Source organism: Carassius auratus, chromosome 3 (assembly GCF_003368295.1).
Source record: "Carassius auratus strain Wakin chromosome 3, ASM336829v1, whole genome shotgun sequence".
Taxonomy (NCBI): Eukaryota; Metazoa; Chordata; class Actinopteri; order Cypriniformes; family Cyprinidae; genus Carassius; species Carassius auratus.
In genome coordinates, this window is record NC_039245.1 from 15,109,207 (window position 1) to 15,136,538 (window position 27,332).

Sequence of the window (27,332 nt, forward strand, 5' to 3'; positions counted from 1 at the left end):
AGACATGGCTTGTGCGAATAACTCGCGCTATTCACACGTAGTTGGACGCTTGAACATTTTGAGTTCATACGCTTCATTCGCGCGTGAAATTAACTTCACAACAGAAGCAAATTTTCGTCATGGGGGTGGGGGGGGGTGGGGGGGGTCTTCTGCCAGTTGAGTTCACGCAGCATTTTCAACCACCATCTTTATTCTAATAATTTTCTAAATATTACTGTTATTGTGTCATGAAATGTAGTTTTAAAAGTACTTCATGCAAGAATGTAGTTGTTTTAAACTCAAATATGTGGTTTATTTAAAAATGTGTCTCGCTGATTTTCAGAGGTTGTCTATTTGCGTCTTTATTAACTTAAAATTGAAATCACTCGTGCCAGACGCTCTATTTGCATCTGGTGTGAATGCACTATAAGAGTTGGATATGCCGCGTTTCCACCAGAGGAACTTTACACAGGAACTAGGGACTTTGGCCTGGTACTCGGTGTGTTTCCACCACAGGAACCAGGAACTAAATAAAGTACCGGTAAAAAAATGCCCCTCAGAAAGTCCCTGCTGGGGAGGTAGTACTTTTTCAAAGTTCTGGAACTTTCGGGGGCGGGACTTGGGTGCTAAACATCCTGATTGGTTGAGTTCAACCACCCTTTATTCGGATCATTTTCAAAATATTACTGTTATTTTGTCATGAAATGTAATTTTTTAAGTATTTCAGGCGAGAATGTAGTTGTTTAAAACTTAAATCTGTGGTTTATTTATAAAGACAGTACCTATTTAATAAATGTGTTAATAAAGGCATTGGTATTTGATATCCTATTTCGTTTTATTGTAAATATACAGAGAGGAAAATTGCAGTAGCCATGGTCAGCTGACTGAAGTTATGAAGTTCACTGCTGTTTGCAGATATACCGGATTTGCTTCGTCACGGACATCACACTCCCGAGTCGAATGCGTGAAGTCTGAACTACCGAGGATCGACGTCCAAAATCAGCGGTACTTTGTATTGAGAAATGCGCGCAGATCTACGTCACCAGTCTACTTGCCTAATCTTCCCGGTACTTTACACTGTGGTGGACACACAGAAAGCAATAGGTCTGGGGCGATAAAAGTTCCTGGTAAAAAAAGTTCCTGGCACAAATGTTCTGGGTAATTTCGGTGGAAACGCGGCCATAGTGTTCTGTTTATTGTGCAGTAACTTTAGGCCTAATATACAGTTACAGAGATTTGCAGTAATGGCCAGGTTTACCTTTTTTTCTTTTTACCCAAGTTTAAATTGTTTAAAAAAAATGTTTGTCTTAATTCTGTACATGAATTTTATTTTCAATATTTATTGTTTATATGTTATTATTTCTATGCATATCATATGGCAGGCTGCAATCGATTGAATTCAAGTAAATACAGCATTTTCTAAAATACTTATAGTGTTTTTATTCTTCGATCAGTTAATATAAACATCTTATTCATTAAAGATGTTATAGGACGTAATAGCATTATAGAACATAAAAAATAACATAACAGTTACTTTGCTGAGCAACTCATTACTTTTACAATGTGGTAACTGAGTTACTAACTCAATTACATTTTGGGAGAAGTAATTTGTAACTGTAACTAATTACTTTTTTAAAGTAAGATGACCAACACTGCTCATGATTACTTTCCAGAAAACATTGTTGATGAACACAATCTGACACAAAACTGTTCTGTGGTCAGACAAATCAAAATTTGAAGTATTATTCCTAAACTTGAGCAACATGTATCCTCAGTCCCCAGATGTTTGCAGACTGTTATAAAAAAAAGAGGGGATGCCACACAGTGCTAAACATGGCCTTGTCCCAACTTTTTTGAGATGTATTGATGCCATGAAATTTAAAATCAATATATACATACATTTATATATATTAATATTTCATATTAAATTAACTCTTTACAGTAAGGTTCCATTAATGTTAATGTATTAACATACATGAACGAGCAATGAACAATGCATTTATTACAGTATTTTTTTTTAAATCTTTCTTAATGTTAATTAATGAGGATACAGTTGTTCATTGATAGTTCATGTTAAGTTCAGAGTGCATTAACCGTTAACTAGTACAACTGTTAATTTTAATAATGAATTAGTAAATGTTGAAATTAACATGAACTAAGAGTAATAAATTCTTAGTTTGTTAGCTTATATTGTTAATTATTGTTAACTAAAGAACCTTATTGTAAAATGTTACCAATATTAATATAAATTCCAGTTTTATTGTGTTACTTTCAGTATAAGTTTGGTTATTTTATTGCCATGTATTTTTTTTTCCCGGTATCATTAAAACTGAGTTAAATTGAAAAGGTCTTAAAAAATAACTTTATATTATTTAATTAAATAATAAATAATTATTACAAAGCATTTTCAGTTTTCAGCCAAGTGATTCCAGGATTTTCCGTTAACGTTTCAGCCCAGAATTTTCATTTTGGTCCATCGCTAGATGTAAGACTAGATTTTTAATTTAATCAAAATTTAAGTTAGTCCTCTGACCTGAACCCTACAGAAAATGAGAGGAGTGAACTGAAGAGGAGACGCTGGGAATATGACTGGTCTGGAGTGATTCTGGATGAAGGAATGGTCTCTGATCTCTTGTCAGGTGTTCTCTAACCTCATCAGGCATTATAGGAGAAAATGTAGAGCTGTTAAACTGGCAAATGGAGGTTTCAAAAAGTATTGAAAAAAAGGGTGCTGTTAATTGTGGCCAATGTGTATTAGAGAAAAACATTTATTTCATGATTTTATATTGTCATTATCCAATGAAAGGTTAGAATTTTGTGATTTTTTTTAAAATAAAAGATCAAAAGGATTAACAATGTCTTTTTTGAATCATATGAATCAAGGGTGCTGATATTTTTTGCCATGACTGTAGATAGCAAGAGATAGCAGATAAAAAAAAAAAAAATAATCGAGGAACATTTTGGAGGAACAATTACAAAAAGAATTGGGTTCAAGAGATAGGACCACATAAACCTGGAGCAGCTTTCCACCAGTGGAGAAACTCAAGGAGTGAAAGGGAATCGGACGCCGAGATTGCTTTGTTTCTTCTTGATAGGTGAGTATCAGTATCAGTTGATTTTGCTTTTTCACACAACTTTTACACACAACATTATGCTTTAATATGCTGCGGCCGGTAGACACGGCAGAGGCAGACGGGGCAGAGGCAGAGTTATTAAAATAGGGGTGCTATGTGCTAGGGTTGACTGTACATACTGGTTTTCTCACATTCTTTGGCCATACTCAGGTGCATTTGTAAGTAGGTTAGAATACTGAGAGTACATGCTGGTCTTTTCTCTGATTAGATAAAACACCATCAACAGTCTCATAAACAGTGCAATACAATGTTAGTGCTGTTTGGTTATGAGAATGTTTGTTTTGGTGCTTTCAAATATCAACGTCGTTTGGCAAAAATCACTTAATGTGCACATTTAATGTGAAAATACACTGAGTAATGAATGAAACCATAAAGTGATTAAATCAACTGAAGATAAAAGACATTAAAACTTTCGATATCTGAATAAAAAGCTCTATAAACAGCATCACTGGCTTCAATGCATTGAATCAATGTATTGTTTAAAGCTCTACAGAAAATAAGTAAGATTCAGGGTTTACAGGCATTTACCATGATGTAAAACCTAATTATCATTAAAATTATAATGTCTAAGCAAATGTTTGAATAATAAAAATATGGTCCATTTAAGTATGTGGTGTTATTTGATAAACACCAATAAATAAATAAATCTTAAAAACAGATAAATACTGTTTGACACAACATTGTGTATTATATCTCTGATAGCACACTTACATCTCAGAGATGTCTATTTGACGTCTGTGTTTAATATTGGCAGATCTGTCTTTGTAAAGCCACATACAAGATTATCCTTAAAGAAACAGTCGTTTCCCCCACTGTTCCCCAGTGTTACTTTTTCCCCACAGGAAGATGTGGGAAACAACCATGATTTTCCTGTCGTACACTTAAAAGCTGCTTGGACATTCTGTATAAATCCCTGTATAAATAAAGGTGACAACTTGACTTCATAATGTAGTTCATTGTTGATGTCTCTAACGTCTCTGCATTCCTCCAGATCTAAAATGCTGTTAACAGAAGAATCTTTAAAGATGTATGATTGTTCTGCTATTATATGTATGTATAGGGTTGACTATACATACTGGTTTTCTCACATTTCTGGCCATGCTCATGTGCCTTTGTTAGTAGCTTAGAACGGGGACCTTTTCTCTGATTAGATAAAGCATCATCAGCTTTCTCATAAACCATGCAACACAACGTCAATGCACAGCATCTGATCTTGGGTCTTTCATTTTTTTTCCCCAAGTTCATTGATTGTGTACATTTTCTCATTGACTGCATTGCACTGCATTGTTATGTTCCCATATGAATATACTGAATGAAATAATGAACTTGTGATGTTTCAAGATTTCACATGAGTCAATGTTCTTTAATAACAATATTCAAATTGAGTGAAAACAGTTTAAATATAAACAATTTCACTACTTCAAGCATGAAGCAGATGTTAGTATTTATGAAACTTTAAAAAATAATAATAATTACATTAAATTAAATATATTTTTTTCCAGAAATGTAACATTTACAGAAATGTTTTATATGTTTAATCCATATTTCCGTATACTGGTGCTAAATATGGAGATGAATGGTGTATAGATATGTACATGCATTGAATGTATTTCACGATGCATGTGTGAATTAAATGATGAAGAATGATGGATTGGAGAGGTCTTTTTTGTTCTTCTGCATAGTTCATGCTTCTATATGCTGTTTTTCCCCAGTCAAAAGTTGTAGGGAGGACATCGCATTTAGTATAAAGTGTCAGTAACTTTTTTTTTTTTTTCCTGGAAATGAGATTAACAGTGTTGGGGCGGAGACAGAGAACTCTTGATAAAGGGAGCGGTTCTCATCAGAAAGCTGACAGTCAAGAAACAGTCAGATCACTGAGCAGTACAATCATCATGAAGTTCAACAGCGCTTTGAGTGTTTCTGCAGTCACACTTCTCTACATAACAGGTGAGAGCTTACAGGAAAAACTGACGTAAAATTAGATGTCCATTTAATAATGTTTGATTCAGTTGGTAATTAACTGACAAGCCATTTAATTCCTAAGAACACACTTAACAATTTATGTTTCTCATGACTGTAAAAACATTTGGATCTGAAGACTTACAGTTAAATGCTTGAAACTGGTTTTGTACATATATATGTGTGTGTGTTTATAAAACTAAGAAATAAACCTATAGAGAAACAGAAGTATCTCATTCACAAATGCACTACATATAAAACTAAACTGATTTAGGTTAGTTAATTTATTAACTTCATGAATATAAAATCATTTTACAGGGTTTTTTTTTTTTTCTCATGTTTTCATGCTATTATCCACCAGCACTGATGTAACAGGAGAACTACACAAACCAGTTTATCAGCTCTGTCTGTATTACTGTTTATTTTATCTTTGTCTTTCCACACAGGTTCGCTCTGCCAGTTAGATGGTAAGTTTTCATAAAGATAACAAAGCTCACAGATGTGTCTTCTGTGTCTGAGAGGCACATTAAGAAATCTCTTTCTCTCATCAGTATGTGGTCGAGCTCCTCTCAATAACAGGATTGTTGGAGGAGAGAATGCGACGGCAGGTTCTTGGCCATGGCAGGTCAGCATTCATCTCTCCTATATGGGCATGGACTTAGGCCATTTCTGTGGTGGGACTCTCATCAATAAAGACTGGGTGTTAACTGCAGCGCACTGCTTCCAGTGGTATATGTTGAAAGCTTAAATAAAGCTTAAGATACAATTGTAGATTGATACATTTGGATTAAAGCAGACTCTCTCTATTTACAGGTTCAATGCATCTTACATTGTGATGTACTTCGGTCGTCTGAGTCAATCTGGCTCAAACCCTTATGAGACAAACAGGACAGCAAGTCGAAACATCAACCATCCTAACTTTAACATTTCTAATGTTGACAACGATATAGCCCTGGTCCAGCTCTCCTCCTCTGTGACTTTCTCTGATCACATTAAGCCGGTCTGTCTGGCAGCGGCTGGGAGTGTGTTTGGTGGAGGTACTGAGAGCTGGGTCACTGGATGGGGTTATCTGCAACCTAATAGTAAGTGAGCATTTGCTTACCAGTTAACTAAATGCAAACATTACTGTAAACCTTGACAGTTTCCTAGAAATGGTTTCTTTGAAAGCTATACAATGTGTCCTCTGATCTGTGTCACAGGGACTCAGATTCCTGACACACTGCAGCAGGTGATGATACCAGTTGTGAATAACAGTGCCTGTGCTAAAGCTTATGAAGGGGTCAACATAAGCATCACAAGCAATATGATTTGTGCTGGATTGTTAAATCAGGGAGGAAAAGGTGCATGTCAGGTAAGACATTAGTCATTCATTTGAACCATTTTTAATCCCAATCAATTTGCAAAACATTACTCACCAGTTTTGTCACCTCCAAACTTTACACTGTCAGTCTAATTTCATAATTAAGCCCTGTCTTTACTAGCCATTCGTACTTCCGCTCAATTTACTTTCAATTCTGTACTCAGTCTGAGAGAGCAAACTATCTCCCAGTTTTCCTCCAACCTCAAAACAGCCGAGCAATCAACGAAACAGAGTACGGGCTGAGAGCCGTGAACTAGACGTTAGCTAAGTGCAGAATTTAAGATCATAGTTTAAGTTAGGGAAATCGAAAACGACAGCGGACATTGAGAAACGGGATGCTATTCACTCTGTTGTGGAGAATATTCCCGCCATTTGCCAACTGAAGCCGAACAAGAAGAGTGTTTGTTTCACACCTACTCCCGACAGGTTTCGGGAAAATTTGTTTATCAACTGTTACCGATTGTCAGCAAGAAACTGGGGAGGCCAAAGTCAAGCAAGGCGATAAGTGTGATTGTGTCCCCCTTGGATGCTCTCATGGAGGATCAGGTTAAAGAGGCAGCAAATCTCAGGTACACCAATGATTATAAACTTCAGACAAGCTCCCCCTCACGAGAAAGTAAACGCTTGTCAATTATGCCCTTCCAGACTCTGTCTACGAAGCAAAGCGAAGTTTGGTATTACCAGGCTATGTCTTTACTGCATTGGTCTTAAACTTGTACTCTACGATTTCTGATACAATATGTAGCCTGTTGCTTAAACAGCTTAGTCTTCTATTTTTTTATTTTATTTTTTTGTAAGACTGTTCATAACTTTAAAGTCAGTTACATAAAAAAATTGATAGGACAAATCTGAATACAAAAAATAAGACTGTTTACTGCTTCTGGAAACGCCCAGCTGGATGTGCATTATAGAGCTTTGGGGGCAAAATCAATGGAAATAACGTGTAACTAACATCTGATATCACAGATAATTTAATTTATTGACAACTACTGACCAGAAATATTAACTCCTCCACTGTTATCTATTGAGAGTGAGGAGTTGTCGTCACAGAGCACAGAGCCCCTCCCCTCGATATCACAGTCTCCGTCATGTTGGCAGGATCCCAGCGGCGAAACATTACTGTTTATGTGTGGTTAACTTGGTAGTAGAGGAGGTTCTCGCAATTCTGCACTGTTTAACCATGCCTGGAAGTTACTGCTGCCTTAAAAACTGCTCCAGTGCCTCACACGATACATATGGAAAACATAGGAACAATGGAATAGTTTTTTTTTTTTAGGTTACACCAAGCGCAAAACAGCGGTATTTGGAGAAGCTCTCAGGCATCCATACGAGCTCCCTGCAGCGGAATGACACAGAGACCTGGACCATTTACCTCCACGCACACATACGGACATTGTGAATTATCTCGTTTTTGGTGTTAAATTACTACACAAGGCAGGAGTTTAAAAGCCACAAGTCTTTGGAAAGTTACGAGGTTTTCTGCTGTGGCTGGGTCCATCTACAGCAGCTGATGAAAACAGTGTTGTACTGGCCAAGGTTAGTTTCTTCACATGCGTTTTAGCGTATTGTAATTACATTGCATTTAGCAGACACTTCTTGACCAAAATGACAAAGTAACTTAAATAACTGCGACTGTTTCGTAAACACTAGATTATAACGAGATGTTCAATGTACACAAACGTTGTTTTGATGTATGCTAAAGCTGTGTATGTTTAGTTATAATTTGATTTTAACCCAATGACACATACTGTACCAGGTTTTTGTGTTGGGGGCTGCAAAGTGGACAAACCAGTTCTGGGTTAGCTAGGGTAGTTAAATGTGTGGTTGCGAGATGTAAATGTCTGGGTTAGATTAAGCCATTAACAGCGTGAATGCAAGGTGACTTACATCGTAAACATTATAATTCCCAATGTCCATATGTGTGCATGGAGGTAAATGGTCCAGGTCTCTGTGCCGCTGCAGGGAGCTGCCTGAGAGCTTCCCCAAACACCGCTGTTTTGCGCTTGGTGTGAGCTTGTTCCTGTAAGGTTCGCTTTCTTTAGCCTTATCTTTCTGCATTTCTTTACTTTCTTCCTTTTCTTTCTCGTATTCGTAGATCCGTCTCTGTAAATGCGCAAAAATTTAAGCGTTCTGAAATGTTTAGTCGCGCCTCTGTGAAGTTTTGAAGGAGTAGCTCCTGGCAACTGATAGCGTGTCCTACCATCATGGCCGACCAGCTTAGACCCCGCCCAAATCAACCCAAAGCGGTACGCGACTCCTCACTCTCAATAGCTGTTAGATGTGACGGTTGACTTGTGTAGCATTTGTCTCACTCCTTCTCCACTGTGATTGGACAGCTGAGTACAAAGTGACAGTGATAAGTGCTACATTTTACACATAGACTGTGAAAAAGACAGACAATGCATCAACACTTCCTTTCACTGTAGAAAAATGGCCAAAATGTCCCAGAAATGTGCGCTGTATCAAAGTCCCAACTTAAACTCCCTCAGACCCAATCACAAGCACATACGTGACCCGTCACGGAAACCAGTGACACAGGTCGGCAGCACAACTTTCAAACAAAATGAGAAAGAAGCGTTTTTTTTTTTTTTTCAAAATTGGTGATTTTCGTTTTATTGCCGAATCTGTTAGTTGATATCACAAAGAAGCCTCTCCGTGTTTGAGATAGCAGTATTGGTATATTTAAAAGCGTACATTTTGAGGTTAAAATCAGGTTGTTTGACGGAGATTCTAGCATGCAGTAGGGGCGTTTCATTGCCATCCAACGTTCCCCCTTCACAAAGAGCTTGATTGACAGGTGATCTGACCAATCATAACGCATTTTGTACAACAAACCAATAAGATGGGACAGGAGAGTAGGTTAACGTCGATGGACTTAAACTTAAAAACCTTGTGTGTATCGACATCTTTCAATGGTTGAAATATAAAACGTTCTAATGTTCATGTTTATTTCAAGCTTTAAGGAAATATGAAAAGACTATCGGTTGATGTGCCGCTTGAACTGAGGTGCTAACAAAGATCTGAAATGACATATTAAAGAGCCACAAAACAGTATTTATTGTATGAATTTATTTTTAAAAAATGACAAAATTTGAAAGCTAAGACTTTGTTTCATACCAGAAACTGACTTTGTTTCTGAAACTTTGTTTCATACCTGCTCTCTTGTCTGTGGGCATGTTGTCAGTTTCCTCTTTGCTCTGCGATGTATTTTTCTCTTAGTGGGAATATGATGTGTAGTGTCCCTTACCAAAAAGTAGTATACTTCACGTTAAATTTATTAAGTATACTTAAGGAAAGTTCAAGTATATTTTAAGTATACTTTAAGTATCAAGTACACAAATATCAATGTTCTAGTAGTATACCTATAAGTGTATTTATTTTCTGGATGTATGTAGGTTTTAATTTGTATACATTTTGTTATATGAATATCTGAACACACAAAACATCCAAAGAAAGCACCCCAAAGCTTGACTGTAATTACTACCTCTTCATCGGTCAACATTTATCCCATAACGTTACAGTTTTGATGCAGTTTCATGTCAGATGATCATGTTACATGTGTTAGTATCTGTTGTTTCTTTTTCTTCCTCCCCTGTGTTTTTTTTTTTTTTTTTTTTTGGAAATTCTGTGCAGAAGATGTGTACTAGCACCCTCTAGCATATAATAAGGAATAAACTTCTAGGAGTATTCTAGGAGATTCTAGGAGTATAGCTCAAATATATTTAGACTTTTGTAAGTATAAGACAAGTTTATTTAAATATAATTTAAAGTATATTTCTGAGAAGTAAATAAAAGTTAACTAAAAGCTTACTTTCCTACTTTTAGTTTAAAGGAAAAATACTAATAGCACACTTGAATAAACTTATTTTTCGTAAAGGGTGTATGAGAGCAGCATGGCCTGTCAGACATAGTAACAGTAATTAAGGAGGGAGGGTTCTTGCAAAGGGTCAGTTTCAGATATCAACATACAGTTTAATCTTCGGTACTATACAGTTTTGTGTGTTTCTTTTTTAATTTTATGAAAGCTTCAAGTGTAGTTAATTATATGTCATGCTATACATTCAAACAGATGACAACCAGTGTTTGGAATAATGGCGTTTAAAAGAACGGCGTTAGGTAATGACCACTGTTGGGAACGTTACTTTAAAAAAGTAATTAGTTATAGTTACTCACTACTTGTTCCAAAAAGTAACCGAGTTAGTAACTGAATTACTCTATAATAAAAGTAACTCGTTACCAGGGTGTAAGCAGCCAAGTCTAATACTTTAAGCTGCTGAGGGATGCTGGATGGTGCTTGTAATGGACGCGCATGCTTGGGTTACTATTAAATGGAATGTCCACACAAGATGTTAATATTGCTCATTGTTGTAGATTTATTTTACCATTACTGGTCTTCATTTCCATATAGGCAAGAATCCAAATGAACAGTCAGTAAATCCACCAGTCCTTCACCTTTACAATGACTTGCATAGCATGGTACAAACAACCTAGCGTAGCGGTCAAAAACGGTGTGCACCTTCCCTCCAGCAACACCTGCTCCCTGAAGGAAGGTTCCCACCTATATATTGTGAACAATTAAGCAAGAGTGACCCCTACTGGACGTACTTGTACATAAGACCAAAATGGCTCTTACATACCGGCCCCTAATTGGGATAAATCAACATACCAATTCCCAACACATAACAGAGAGCCATAAACAAATAGAAATATCAAGCATCATACACACACGATGCTTGTAACAAACCCCTTAACCCATAGACTCATGCAAAAAGCAAAGTTTTGCTACAGGCCTATCAATAACACTTGACTTAGTTTGTAAGCGAACAGAGCGCACCAGCCCTTTCTTGTCAGGGAATGTTTCCAAAACTCTTCCAAGTGGCCAGGATCCTCGAGGTGCCGTTGGATCCATAATGGCCACAATGTCTCCAGATTTGAGGCTATTTTTTATCTTGTTCCATTTCTGCCTTTCCTGCAACAACGGTAGGTATTCCCTAACCCATCTCTTCCAAAAGAGGTCTGATATGTACTGAACCTGTTTCCACCTTCTTTTTATGTATAAGTCATGAACATCAAACAATCCAGGAGATAAGGATGGTTTTCCCTTTAACAACAGAATATGATTGGGAGTGAGAGCTTCAAGATCCATTGGATCGTCAGACAATTTGGTGATTGGTCGATCATTCAAGATTGCCTCCGCTTCACACAAGACTGTATGGAAACTGTCATCATCAAGCGTCTGCTGTTGAAATACTGCAGTGAGGATCTTCCTCAACATGCGGATGACCCGCTCCCAAACCCCACCATAATGAGATCCAGCTGGAGGGTTGAAACTCCACTTAATGCCCTTCTGACATAACACTCGTTGAATCTTAGCCTGATTCAATGATAAAAGTGCCTCCCGAAGTTCCCTCTCTGCTCCTATAAAATGTGTGCCATTATCTGAAAGAAGATGCTCCACTTGCCCTCTTCTACTGATAAATCGGCGCAGAGCATTAATGCAGGCATCTGTGTCAAGAGAATTGGCAAGTTCAAGATGAACGGCTCTACTGGCCAAGCAGGTGAAGATGACACCATAGCGTTTCACTGTACCTCTTCCCTTCTTCACCTCTATTGGTCCAAAATAGTCAACGCCTGTGTTGGTAAACGGCGGATAGTCTGGCATAATCCTCTCCTTAGGCAGATCAGCCATCTTCTGCCCCATCATCCTCCCTTTATATTTTTTACAGAAGCAGCATTCTGCTACGACCTTCCTCACAGCTGAGGTTGCACCTGTAATCCAATACCTTCTTCTTAAAGCAGACAACATGTGATTACGCCCACTATGGCCAAGCTGTTGATGTAAATCTTTCAGTATAAGGGTAGCCACATGCTGATCTTTACAGAGGAGTAGCGGATGTTTTGTGTCTTCTGGCAACGAACCCCGTGTCAGCCGCCCTCCAACTCTCAGAAGCCCATTATCCAACCATGGATCCAACTTATAAATGGCACTCCGTTTGCTTACTGTATCCTTTCCAGAAGACAAAGCAGCGATTTCCTCAGAGAATCTTTGCTGTTGGCAATACCAAATTATAGCCATCTCGGCTTCCATAAGATCCTCTGCCGACAAGGTTTGTCCTCCTGTTGTACCTTTAGCTATCCGATTCCCTTGCTCTAGGACATTCTGTTTGTTGGCTTCAGCAGTATCGGACTCTCTCCTCTTGCAAATCCTTCTCAACAACATCCTCTTCAACTTAAGCAACCACGCAACTGATACTCAAAGTCTTCTCCAATCTGAAAAGTAAGCAATCAACCTATTTGTACCCTTCAGTGAGCCTTGAGTATTTACCACATTGACAAAGGCTTCCTTCTTGACCGCTAGGTCCTCAACCCCTACTACAGTGTCCACCATATTTACAGGCCAATCCTCTTCTGGTTTGTACAGAAACTTGGGTCCTTCTATCCATCTGTTGTTCTTGATAAAATCTCCAGCCCTCCTTCCTCTGGATGCATCGTCAGCTGGATTCTCCTTTGTGCAAACATATCGCCACTGTGATGTCTCTGTGGCTTCCCTGATGATGGAAACTCTGTTGGCAACAAAAGTATGAAACCGCTTGTCCTCATTCATGACATACTTGAGTACAGATGTGCTGTCTGTCCAGAAGACTGATTCTTGCAACTGGAGCCTCAGCTCTTTCTTTAGCATCAGATCAACACGGACAGCAAGAACAGCTGCAGTTAGCTCCAAGCGGGGAACAGTGATAGCCTTTAAAGGTGTTACTCGAGTCTTGCCCATGAGGAAGGACACATGAATGTCACTGTTGCTATTCTGGATTCTAAGGTAAGTGACTGTGCCATATCCCTGTTCGCTTGCATCTGAAAAATGATGAAGCTGCGCATGTTTGTAGGAACCCCAACTCATGGGCTTAATGCATCTCTCAAACTTGAATTCAGTGCATTAAGTTCCTTCAACCACCGTGTCCAACCACACAATATCTCATAGGGCACAGTCTCATCCCATCCAAAGTTCCTCCGGCATAGCTCCTGTAGCATGATCTTAGCAGGTAACACTACTGGTCCCAAGATCCCAAATGGATCGTATACTGAACTGGACACTGACAACATTCCACGTCTTGTGCAAGACTTCTCCTGAATCTCCAGTTTGAACTTAAATGAGTCAGTTTCCGCACACCACAACAAACCAAGAGCTCTCTCAACAGGCAAGCTGTCTTTGTCCAGATCCAGCTCTTTCCACTCCTTGGCTCGACACTCCTCAGGAAGGGTTTGCAGGACAGTGCGCTTGTTGCTTATCCATTTTGTCAGAGTAAAACCTCCTTGCTGACAGAGATTGGAAAGATCTTGAACCAAAGAAACTGCTTCCTCTTCAGATGCCAAACTCTTAAGGCAATCATCTACGTAAAAGTTATCTTTGAGAGTCTGAACAACCTCCTCATGGAATTCACATTGATGATCATCTGCTGTTTTTCGCAACGCAAAGGCAGCGCAACTTGGAGAGGAGACAGCCCCAAAAAGATGGAGAGTCATACGAAACACTGACACTTCTTTTGTAAAATCACCGTTCTGCCACCACAAGAAACGGAGGAAATCCCGGTCCTCTTCTGCCACTCTAACCTGATGAAACATTGCCTGTATGTCTCCCATGACAGCTACCGACTCCTGCCTAAACCTTAGGAGAACACCAATCAATGTACTTGTAAAATTGGGACCTTGCAGAAGGACCTGATTTAATGATGTTCCTTTGAATGCCGCACCACAATCAAAAACCACCCGCAGGTTCCTCTTCCTGGGATGACGTACACCATGGTGAGGAATATACCACACCTTGCCGCTGTCTCCTTTCAGCTGCTGAGTGGGCAATTGCTCTGCATATCCTTTGTTAATCATTTCTTTGAGGAATGCTACATACTCCTCATAAAACTGCTCATCTCTCTGAAATCTCTTCAATCCAAGTATCCGCTGTTTTGCCAAAGAGAAGTTGTTAGGAAGATACACATTTTCCCTTTTAAATGGTAACTTCAAGGTATAATGATTGTCCTCAAGCTTGACAGAACTCTCAGCAATCTCCAAGAATCTAATATCCTCTCTTGACAATCCTTGCTCTTCTACAGCTCGCTCATTGAAGTCATGGTTGTATTGTTTAAGCAACATCTCCTCCAGTCTACACACAGAAATCCTGTTAACCACTGCAGAACAGTCTTCATCCTCAAGGCTGCCTGCATTCAAAGGACCATTGATGACCCAACCTAATGCCGTTCTTATAGCATAAGGGCCATCCCCATGGCTATTTATGACTTCCCAAGGCTCCATCATCTTGGGAGCATTGTTTCCAATCAACAACTCAACGTTAGCCATTATACTGGGAACTTTAACCTTTGCCAAGTAAGGCCATTTGGACAAATCTCCTTTAGATACAATGTTATCAGAACTTACGGGCATTTGTTTCTGTGTAAGTGTTTGTGGAAGCTGATAGAAGATGCTACCATTAATAGCAGATACTTCCAAACCTGAAAGTATGTATGCAGGTACAACTCTTTCCTGTCCCATAGTTTGTAACAGAAACTGAGTTTTTCTACCAGAAAGATTGAGCCGCTGCATAAGGCTTTCTGTACAAAAGGTCGCCGAACTGCCAGGATCCAGGAATGCATACGTCTGGATTATAGGATCTCCTTTACTGGCCTTGACTTGAACTGGTAAGATAGAAAGAAGACAGCGATCCTTTCCGGCCCCTGTATGACCACATGTTTCAGTCGATCCCAAGAACTTGTGTGCCTCTGACTCCTTGGAAGCTCGGTTGTAGTTGGCTGTATTTCTGTCTACATGAAGCACAGTGGGATGGTGCTGACTACATATCCTACAAGTCAACCGCTTGCCACAGTTACGACTCATGTGCCCAGCACTTAAGCAACCAAAGCAAAGCTCTTTCTCCTTTAGAAATTCCATCTTTTCCCTATGCTTCCTCTTTTCAAATTGTGGACAGAACTCCAATACATGATGCTTAGCACAACACAAACATAATGGAATTACTTTAGATTTATTTGATGGCAATTCTCTTCTCATGTTCTTAGTAGTTTCCCCAGATTCCACAGGTGCAACGGTAGTGGCAAAGATGTTTCCTTTAACTCTACCTTCTAGACGTAACTTTGACCAATTGACAGGCCTCACGCTAGTTGGCAAGTCTCTAATATCACCAAACAAAGGATCCATTAGGATACTAACCTGTCTTTCAACAAATTGAACAAGATCTTTGAACAAAGCTCTGCATTCAGTAGTTTCCAGAATGTTATGTGCAACAACTCTCCACCGTTCTCTGAGCTTGAAAGGCAATATAGATATAATGACTCTCATATTGCTTGGCATATCTAACTCCTGAAGGTACTGCAGCTCCTCAGTGACATTGCAACAACCACGCAGAAAGAGAGCATAAGACTGCAAAGCATTAACATCCTCCCCCTTTATTGAGGGCCAAGACAAGGCTCTTTCTAAATAAGCAGTGGCGATCTTATACTTATTGCCAAAATGTTCCTCCAATAACTGTTTTGCCTTGGTATAGCCCGAGTTAGGGGTCATGTGAAGACAACTGCGAACCAGCTCCCTAGGCTGCCCCCTAGTAAACTGTTCCAAATAATACAAGCAATCACTATGACTTGCCTTCTCCTCTACTCCCTTTTCAAATGCTCTAATAAATGAAACATACTGAAGAGGATCTCCATCAAACAAGGGAATGTCTCTGGCTGGTAAAGATGTGCAGCGTTGCTGATGGACAAGAGCTGCGGTTATTTCATTTTGTCTTTGCATTATGGTGACAATGTCACCACCCTGACACTCGATTTGTGGCTGAGAAATCACATTAGATGCAAGATGTCCATGAGACTGAACTAATGTCGGTTGAGAAATCCTATCAGGTGCAAGACGTCCATGAAGTTGCACTGATGCATGCTGAGAAATCCTGTCAGGTGCAAGACGTCCATGAAGTTGCACTGATGCATGCTGAGAAATCCTATCCGATGCAAGAGGTCCATGAGGTTGAACTGATGCATGCTGAGAAATCCTATCCGATGCAAGAGGTCCATGAGGTTGAACTGATTCATGCTGAGAAATCCTATCCGATGCAAGAGGTCCATGAGGTTGAACTGATGTTTTTCCTAGTATATGCTGGGAACTCCATCTTTCTAAGTCCGTACATTCCTGCCACGTCTGCTGACGAATGTCCTGATACGGCACAGAAGATGGCAAAGGAGGATCCACTACTGATACTTGGGTTTCCATTTTACTACATACAGCAGATTGAAACTCCTCTGCCATTGGATTCAATATAATTGAGGAAGCTTTCTCCCTTTCCTTTTCCAACTGAGAATGCATATTATAAGAGGCTTTAGAAACACTGTGACATTCAGAGGCCTGTAAAACTGCAAGTTTAGCAGTAGATTCTGCTAGCATTGCATTCAACTCCAGTTGCTCCTTTTTCCTCTTTATCTTCTGCTCTTGCTCCTCCAAAGCGTGTTTTTCCTTTAACATTGCCATACGAGCAAGCAGTGCAGCCTTATTTGCCTCAGCTATAACTCTTGCAGAAGAAACACTACTGCATGTACTCGCTTTACTTGAACGTTTACTACCAACATTTGAAATACTATCATGTGGATCAACATCATCAACCTTGTCATGCATGACCTCATTGCATGTACTCGCTTTACTTGAACGTTTACTACCAACATTTGAAATACTATCATGTGGATCAACATCATCAACCTTGTCATGTATGACCTCATTTAAAGTAGGCCTAACTTCATTCTCAGCACATGATACCCACATTTTGACTTCAGCAATAAAATCATTATTCACAATCATTTTTGCTTTAAACCATATGTCATGTTTTTCCTTCTCACTTTCAGGTAACATACCCATCAAAGAACCATGAATACCTTTTGCTTCATCACACAAATTTAAAAGATCATCAAAAGCACTTTGTACATTTTTTACATTTCTTTGTTGCATCAGACCTTGCATATTTTTTCTTAAATTAGTAGCTTTAATTAACACAGACTTTCTATCACTCTGTAATGTTTCAACCTTTGCAACAAATGCTTTAGGAGTTAATTTCACAACACGTTTTTCTTTGTCCATATGAACATCAAGGTCATTTAAAGCACTCAACTGTGGCGCTTCCATAGGCCTGTGTTCACTTTCAGATGTCTCCATAATACACAGAAAGTCAAAAGCACAATCGAAACAATTTGAAACTAGTTCACAAAGTTAATTATTTTCTTTGACGACCAATGCATTGGATTTATGTCCCATGATGTGTGCACACAAAATGAAATGGCCATTCAACAATAAGTAGCGCTACTAAACATACCTCTTCACGTTGGGCGCCATTGTTTAAACACAGCTCCTCTGCTGACGTTTATAGAACAGCTCCGATATCTTTCATTGCGCTGACGGATAGTCCATAATTCAGAAGGAGAGACGTGCGTGTATAATCCACAGATGCGATTTCAGCTGACCTTGGTCGTTGGTAAAGTCAATGCAAAGCTCTTCCAATTTACTTGATTCCCTTCAGCAAATTATAAAGCTCCAAAGTCACGTATAGGCTAAACACAGTTCCTTTTAGGTTGATAAACCGTTTTTGACTAAATGTAAGCAGCCAAGTCTAATACTTTAAGCTGCTGAGGGATGCTGGATGGTGCTTGTAATGGACGCGCATGCTTGGGTTACCATTAAATGGAATGTCCACACAAGATGTTAATATTGCTCATTGTTGTAGATTTATTTTACCATTACTGGTCTTCATTTCCATATAGGCAAGAATCCAAATGAACAGTCAGTAAATCCACCAGTCCTTCACCTTTACAATGACTTGCATAGCATGGTACAAACAACCTAGCGTAGCGGTCAAAAACGGTGTGCACCTTCCCTCCAGCAACACCTGCTCCCTGAAGGAAGGTTCCCACCTATATATTGTGAACAATTAAGCAAGAGTGACCCCTACTGGACGTACTTGTACATAAGACCAAAATGGCTCTTACACAGGGAAAGTAACTATTTGCGTTACTGTAAAAAAAAAGTTTTTTTTTGCAGTTTTCACAAGTCAGTTGAAATGAGTAGAACAGACAGGTACATAACTTTCGATATTTATTGCACGTCAACAGACAGCAAGAGTTTTATCCTGCACTTCAAGTATTATCTTTGTAAGAAAAGTGTTTTTGGGCGCTAGCTTTGTAGATGCGTGTCACACATTACATGTACACATTACATGCACGTTCTTGCCTTTGACCACAATGAATTTGAAGTAGTGCTTATATCTTCACCTTGAAAATGCCAAATTTTTATCGGATTGCTCCTGACTCGCCATCTCTGCTGCGAATCTCTGTGTAGCTGTTGCGTGTGTGTGTTTTTGGCACAGCTGGTGCAGCCCCGCACCGCATTTAACATTCAGTAACGTTAACGGCGTTGTAACCACGGGAAAAGTAATTAGTTAGCTTACCGCGTTACTGAAAAAATTATGTCTATTCTAAAAAATAAATATTTTTTTAATAACGCGGTAATCTAACTAATTAGCATTTTACTGAACGTTAAATGCGGTGCATTACTATGCATTGATTTAATAAACTATGCAATCCGAACGGACCCCTGGCTCACACACGGCGAGTGTGGAGGTGGGTTAATGACGAGATAAGCGGTTGTGATTGGCTAAAGCAGAGTCATGTGTTTCATGGTAGCCAATCAGAGCCAGTGTTTTTACACACATGCAGGCACACACACCAGCGGCGCCAAACACACACACACACACACACACACACACACACGCGCAACAGCTACACAGAAGAGATTCGCAGCAGAGATGGCGAGTCAGGAGCAATCCGATGAAAATTTGGCATTTTCAAGGTGAAAATATGAGCACTATTTCAAATTCATTGTGGTCAAAGGCAAGAACATGCATATAATGTGTACATTTAATGTGTGACATGCATCTACAAAGCTAGTGGCCAAAAACACTTTTCTTGCAAAGATAATACTTGAAGTGCAGGATAAAACTCTTGCTGTCTGTTGACATGCAATAAATATTGAAAGTTATGTACCTGTCTGTTCTACTCATTTCAACTGACTTGTGAAAACTGCTAAAAAGATACAAATTCTTTGACATATAGCAATTTTTTTTAAACAGTAACGCAAATAGTTACTTTTCCTGGTAACGAGTTACTTTTATTATAGAGTAATTCAGTTACTAACTCAGTTACTTTTTGGAACAAGTAGTGAGTAACTATAACTAATTACTTTTTTAAAGTAACGCTCCCAACACTGATGACGACAGATAAAAAAAGTGCCTTCTTGCTTGAAGCCTTGCTCTTTTGTTTTGCCGTCAAACTACCATGTGTAACCTGCTGCACAATGTGGCAAATAGTTCTACATGATGGTAATAGTGTGATCAAGGTATGTGTACATGTCTATACTGCACTTCAATAATGCAACTAAAATAGGAACACTCCATGTCTTAATTAGTTTTGTGTTTACTTCAGAAGAGAAAAATTCTCAGCGCTCCCACTGCAAATGATTGTAAGATGTATGTTTGTCGCTGCAGGGAAAAAAAGAAAACATTCTGATGAATACACAGCCAGCCTACCTTTACCCTTGGGCTACACTATTGCATACCTATATCTATAACAGTTGTTCACTGTATACTGTTAGAGATATAAATGCTCAATGTGTCTCAATACAGGGAGACTCTGGAGGTCCAATGGCCAGCAAGAAAGACTCCCTGTGGATTCAGTCTGGCGTTGTGAGTTTTGGCATGGAATGTGCTGACCCCAAATATCCCACTGTGTTCGCCAGAGTCTCTCCGTTTCAGGACTGGATCACGTCTTACACGGGCAGCAACCCGCCTGGATTTGTCCTATTCAGTGCAGCCTCCAACTTCGGAAGTGTTCCCAGCCTCCTCTTACTCCCCCTTTCTCTCACAGTCTCCCTCATTCCTTTCTCCCTCTTCCTCACTTCCTAAAGAGAGTGATTGAACAGTAATTCTCAGGTTTGTTTGATGAAGAGGACAGTTGTGCTGTAAATGCTCTCATGGTCCTAGAGAAAAGCAAGACACATTGAGAATATTCTGCATGTAACTTTATTTGAAGGCAGTAATTGTGTAGTTGGTGATTCTGTAGTTACAGTAGCTGATGCATGTGAGCTATTGCTAGCTAACTGTTAATTGCAAGAGATTTACTTTTCATGGTGAAGGTATTTGATCATAATAATAAATAAATATTTTGATCATAATAATGATCAATGATCAGGATTTAGATTATCATTAAAGAACCTTTTTAATTTGGTTATTTTACTTTAATTGTACATCTTTTGTTTGGTAGCTGTCATTCTTTTTCTTTCTTTTTTTGACAATTATTTTACAGTGTGGAGAAAATCATGTTGTCATATTTCATATTTACATGCATCCATTTGAACCATGTATCAAGCAAAATACACAAGATGGAACTGATTTGGGGAATTGTCTCTCACTGTCTCTCTCTCTTCATACTGTCTTAATATTTTTGTATAAAGCTTGAAGCATTTTTCCCCCCAAGATTTTTTGAATTTGAATAAAAATTTTACAAGTTAAAAAATAAAGGTTTCAAAGTTAATATATATATATATTGTAACATTATAAAAGTATTTACAGTGTCTTTTTATCAGCTTGATGCATTTTTGCTGAATAAGCATTAATGTATTCAAATGTAATAATGTACACAAAAACATTGTGCAGCACAAATCTGTTTTCAACACTGATAATAATCAGAAATGTTTCTTGAGCAGTAAATCATATTATTATGATGATCATGTCACACTGAAGTCTGGAGTAATGATGCTGAAAATACAGCTGCACATCACAGGAATCATTTTTTTTTTACAACAAATTTACATAGAAAATAGTTTTTTTCATAGGTCTTTAATTGAGGTGGAATGCGGGTGGATGGCATCACTCGGTTGAAAAAGAAGATGCAAAAAAAGCCATCCCCTTTGGATGTATAATGTGTATTATGTAAAACTTATCATGCAAATTAAATGTTAAAATGATCTACTTAAGATAATTCACGAATAACAGTGATTGGCCAATCAGAACTGGGTTCTGTAACAAGCTTCACACAAGCGTAAGCATTTTTCATCATTTTTCACACAAAATGTTTCAAACGCAACTTTTGAATTGCTTTAAAAAGAAGACAAAAGAAAAGGTGTGGTTTTTCCTTGATAAGATTGTAAAAACTTTCCGCTGACATGATGTTATTGTGCTGTATGTGTAACTGTGAGGGACTGAGAGATGATAAGAGAGCTGAAATCACTGGCTCACTTGAAACATCAAACAAAAATACGTCTTGAGAGTCCAAAAGCAGAGTCCAGAAGCCTACTACAATACAGGTAAAAATAGTCTCATAATTCAAGCAATTAACAAAAAAATACCCATGTATGAGTTTATATGTTTTTATAATTATTGCACAAGCAATGTACTTTTCTGAATATCAGTAGGCCTACATGCGAGAACATGTGCTATTAATTTTATACAGCAGTGCATATGGTGTTTCGTTCAATGAATGAATCAGTTTTTGAACAAATCAAGTGAGCCAGTGATTCAACGGCCCATTCAGATGGACACTTTCCCTGTGTCCCAATGTGCATACTATCCAGCCTGTCGGCCCTTAATAGTGTTGAAAAATTACTAATATCACATAGAATTTAGGATGGATAGTCTGCACATTGGGACGCAGTCTTGTTTCATTTCTAATTGAATCAGCTGTTTTTAACGATTCGTATGATTTGAACGATTCAATAAATCATTTATCAAAACATGGGCTTGCTGCCACCTGTCATCATTTATTCATGAAAAGCCTAAACCAGCCAAGGCTTCAGCACAAAAGCATGTTTATAACTAATTTAATAAGGCTGTTTTCATTAAATAAAAAACTTTTTTTTTTAAATTAGACATTTTGTAATCATGCAAAATTAGCTACAGAACCCACATACCCACCCCCTTCCGAAAAATACATTGTGTGTAGTTGATGTAGAAATGTGTTTTATATATATATATATATATATATATATATATATATATATATATATATATATATATATATATATATATATATATATATATATATATATATCTTTGGGTGTTAAGAAGATTGGGTAGTTTCAGACCTCAAATGTGTAAGCAGCTTGTTGCAATAAAAACCTTTGCTGCCATCAGATTAAAACTCATGCAGCTCCAGTCTGACCAGCGTTACCGAACTGGGTTTGATGGTCAAAACACCCGTGTGAACAATCGCTTTCTTTTAACTGACTTCATTCAGTCATATTTTGATGACAACAGCTTGAATGACAAGATGAATACAGTTCCAGTTTTTACTGTCACAGTCAAATATTAATGGCCAAGACAGTTCTCTGATTAGAAGACATTAACGATGACTGAATGTCGTTCTCCATATTAGACGTGCATCACCTTGCTGTTACCTCTCTTTCACCAATACTGTTTTAAATTTATATCATGTTACATGCAGTATTTTCTTTTCAACATTGCAGACAGTCTACTAAAAGCTGTTAGGATTATTATTTTTTTTTTTCTGTACTGAAAAATATGATAATAATAAAGTGAAAATGTATTAGTTCTGTCAGGATAGATAATGATCAAATCTACAGACAGATAACAAGTTCAATAAGCAGAAAACGAGCTACATATCAAGAGCAAAACAAACTCTTTCAAACAGGTGTTTCTGTAATTCCACCAAAGATAAATCTGTAAATCCACCTTTTTTACGGTCACCCTTCATTTTGGTCTCATCTGACTGTCAAATTGAAAGTGACAGTAATGTCTGACAAAGTTGAGATTGCTGTTGTGATATTTCACACCACGGTTATCACTGCCAAAGAAATTCACAGTAACTATATAATGCATTATCTACAGAAACAACATTGATTATTTGGGTATGTTGATTATTAAATGACATGAAAAAAAAACTTTTTAATCATAAGAAATTTTGCTTACTGTAGTGTTTGTATTGCAGCAGAGAAATGGGTCGAAATTTTAGACTGAACACACTATACACTTTTTGCAACTTATAAAATATTTATTTATTTATTATTTAGTTTTATTTATATTTAAATTTTTATAATAAAATTAAATCTGACTTGATTGTAATAAATATATCGGAGGTACCACATTAATCGTAATTTATATTTTACAGATTTGTGGATGAAAGTGTTAAATTAAAAATAAAGTAGATATTTGATTTATGCAGTCACTGAAATCTCATTTCAAGCTTGGCAAGTCTGACTAGGCAGCTGTTGGATGCAGCAGCAGCGAGTAGAAATGGCTGTTTGTCTGTGTTACCAACCCTTAGTTTTGTTTCATATGTTGTTTTATGGATGTTTTGTCGTTTAAAATTAAATTTGGCGCTTTTTTATTATTGTTTTTTCCCTTTATTTAAATATGACTCAAAAACATTAAATCAAACATCTCAACATACAGCACCATTGCTTCACAAGATGAATATCACCCATTTTAGATAAATTGACATGTCATAAAAAAAAAAACTAATTTTCCTAATTAGAGATTCAGTATACATAATTCAGTGAACACAGTGGGGACATTACAATATCAAGAATTTCTCCATAAATTTTATTTTTTCTTAATTTTAAAGATTTCTTTAGCGATTCCATCTCAATTAAGAATAAATTACGTTTAGGTATGCATTTAGCACATTTTTGTTTATGGATGTAATATTTACATTGCAAGATGTAAAAGTTCACCACATATTCAAACATTTGATTCGTGTGTGACAGAACATATAACATATTTTAGAGATAATTTATAATTCACCTTTCTTGGGGCAAAAAGAAAAGAACTACCATCAGACCAAATACATAAAGATACATCACAGTTGTAAAACAAATGAGCCAAGTCTTCCTCATGTACATTACAAAAAAATACATTTGTCAATGTCCATGAATTTTGATAAAGCTTTGCATCGGTAGATTTTGTGAAGTATTTTAAAGTGTGCCTCTTTAACTTTATTTAGCATACACATTTTATTTGGATTTAACCATGCTTCTTTCCAATGAATATCAGCGATTTGTGCATTGCTAAAAAAATTCCCTCTGGGAGAAATTTTATGTTTGGATTGAAAAATTAATCAGATATTTTTATTCTTACAGGAACAAGAAAATAGTTTGATACCATCAACTATTAACTCGGGAAGTTTCCTTACTCTACTTCCAAAAGTAGGGTGACTTTTCATCAGATGTTTAACCCATTGGGAATAGCTTTAACAACTTGCTGAAACTCTTTAAATGGAATGGGGAAATTGTAAATAAAAATAAAATCTTAGTAAGACAAAACATTTCCATTTTCATCAAACAAATCCATGACAATATATATATATATATTTTTAAACCATTTGCATAAAAATAAAGTTTTATTCCTAGAGGTAATAGAGGTAGAGATAAGAAGACAATTGTTCCAGAGTAGCATTTTGTGTGGAGAAAAATTGTGATGGGAACCAATTTTTCAAGCTATTAACACTTGCTGGTAAAATGTGGAAAGATTAATTGGTAATTTCCCAGGCAGATAGTTACATCTCAATAGAAAAGATAAGCCTCCAAGCTTGTTTAAGATGAGCGAGTAAGAAGGGAGAAGGGATTGCAAAGAGGCAAACTCACAGAAAATGTATGACTTTGAACAGTGACTGCCAGTGCTTTAAGTGGACCAAAATAAGTGCCGGTACTCTATTATAGCCTTTTTTTATTCCCCTCATCCCCTGAGGTAACAACAACTATATTGAAGGGGTTTTATCTACAGCAGTCAACAGACGACCTTATAAAAAAAAATAATACATCCTTTTATTAGTTTGTCGGTTTGCTTGAGGTAAAAAAGAGCCACTGAACATAAATAAAATGTGCAAAAGGATTTTTGAAAAAATACCCTTAGAAAGAGCTACTGCATTACTTCATTGGCTTGCGTCTGACCTGCAGCGATATCATTCAGGCTTGGTGGGGTGTCAGCCCGAGAGTCATCTGATTCTGACTGTGTTCCGAGTTAGTTCTGCCTGCAGATAAAGTGTTAATAGTTGGTGATTTTAATATCCATGTCGATAATGAAAAAGATGCATTGGGATCAGCATTTATAGACATTCTGAACTCTATTGGTGTTAGACAACACGTTTCAGGACGTACTCATTGTCAAAATCATACTCTAGATTTAATACTGTCACATGGAATTGATGTTGATAGTGTTGAAATTATTCAGCCAAGTGATGATATCTCAGATCATTATTTAGTTTTGTGCAAACTTCATATAGCCAAAATTGTAAATTCTACTTGTTACAAGTATCGAAGAACCATCACTTCTACCACAAAAGACTGCTTTTTAAGTTATCTTCCTGATGTATCCAAATTCCTTAGCATATCCAAAACATCAGAACAACTTGATGATGTAACAGAAACTATGGACTCTCTCTTTTCTAGCACTTTAATAGGTTGCTCCTTTAATTTTAAGGAAGGTTAAGGAAAACAGTTTGACACTATGGTATAATGAGCATACTCGCAGCCCGAAAAATGGAGCGCAGCTGGAGGAAAACAAAACTAGAGGTATTTCGTATTGCTTGGTAGGAAAGTAACCTATCCTACAGAAAAGCATTAAAAACTGCTAGATTCGATTACTTTTCTTCTCTTTTAAAAGACAACAAACATAACCCCAGGTATTTATTCAATACAGTGGCTAAATTAACGAAAAATAAAGCCTCAACAAGTGTTGACATTTCCCAACACCACAGCAGTAATGACTTTATGACTTTATGACTTTACTTCTAAAATCGATACTATTAGAGATAAAATTGCAACCATTCAGCCGTCAGCTACAGTATCACATCATACAGTGCTCTATAGATCCCCTGAGGAGCAGTTCCACTCATTCTCTACTATAGGAGAGGAAGAATTGTATAAAATTGTTAAATCATCTAAACCAACAACATGTATGTTAGACCCTATACCATCTAAGCTCCAAAAAGAGATGCTTCCAGAAGTCAAAGGTCCTCTTCTGACTATTATTAATTGCTCATTGTCATTAGGATATGTCCCCAAAACCTTCAAGCTGGCTGTTATTAAACCTCTCATCAAAAAACCACAACTTGACCCCAAAGAACTAGTTAATTATAGACCAATCCCGAATCCCCTTTTTTGTCCAAGATACTAGAAAAGGTGGTATCCTCACAATTATATTCCTTCTTAGAGAAAAATGGTATATGTGAGGATTTCCAGTCAGAATTTAGACCGTATCATAGTACTGAGACTGCTCTCCTTAGAGTTACAAATGATCTGCTCTTATCATCTGATCGTGGGTGTATCTCTCTATTAGTTTTATTGGATCTTAGTGCTGCGTTTGACACAATTGACCACAACATTCTTTTGCATAGACTTGAACACTTTGTTGGCATCAATGGAAGTGCATTAGCATGGTTTAAATCATACTTATATGACTGCCTTCAGTTCGTAGCAGTGAATGAAGATGTATCATATCGATCACAAGTGCACTATGGAGTACCTCAAGGCTCAGTACTAGGGCCGCTACTCTTCACGCTTTATATGTTACCCTTGGCAGATATCATCAGGAAACATGGTGTTAGCTTTCACTGTTATGCTGATGATACTCAGCTTTATATTTCTTCGCGGCCCGTTGAAACACCAATTTGAATAAATAATGGAATGCATAGTCAATATTAAAAACTGGATGACGAGTAATTTCTTACTGCTAAATTCTGAAAAAAAAAAGGTGTTAATTATAGGACCTGAAAACTCTGCTTGTAATAACCTAGAACACTGTCTAAGACTTGATGGTTGCTCTGTCAATTCTTCGTCATCAGTTAGGAACCTAGGTGTGC

At 37.6% G+C, this 27,332-nt stretch overlaps 1 protein-coding gene across 3 annotated transcripts in view; it reads left to right on the forward strand.

Annotated features, from left to right (window-relative positions):
- Window positions 1-4,925: 4,925 nt before the first annotated feature.
- LOC113055256 (trypsin II-P29) overlaps window positions 4,926-27,332 on the forward strand; it is a 35,363-nt gene continuing 12,956 nt past the window's right edge. Inside the window, exons 1-6 of one of the 3 annotated variants that reach the window (XM_026221425.1) lie at window positions 4,926-5,060; window positions 5,519-5,539; window positions 5,624-5,801; window positions 5,886-6,154; window positions 6,272-6,423; window positions 20,144-22,249. In XM_026221425.1, the coding sequence (XP_026077210.1) occupies window positions 5,006-5,060; window positions 5,519-5,539; window positions 5,624-5,801; window positions 5,886-6,154; window positions 6,272-6,423; window positions 20,144-20,422 (954 nt within the window). In that variant the 5' untranslated portion in view covers window positions 4,926-5,005 and the 3' untranslated portion in view covers window positions 20,423-22,249. Of the gene's footprint in view, window positions 5,061-5,518; window positions 5,540-5,623; window positions 5,802-5,885; window positions 6,155-6,271; window positions 6,424-20,143; window positions 22,250-27,332 lie in introns of those variants that run through there. The other 2 variants (XM_026221432.1, XM_026221416.1) reach the window with 2 other exon arrangements.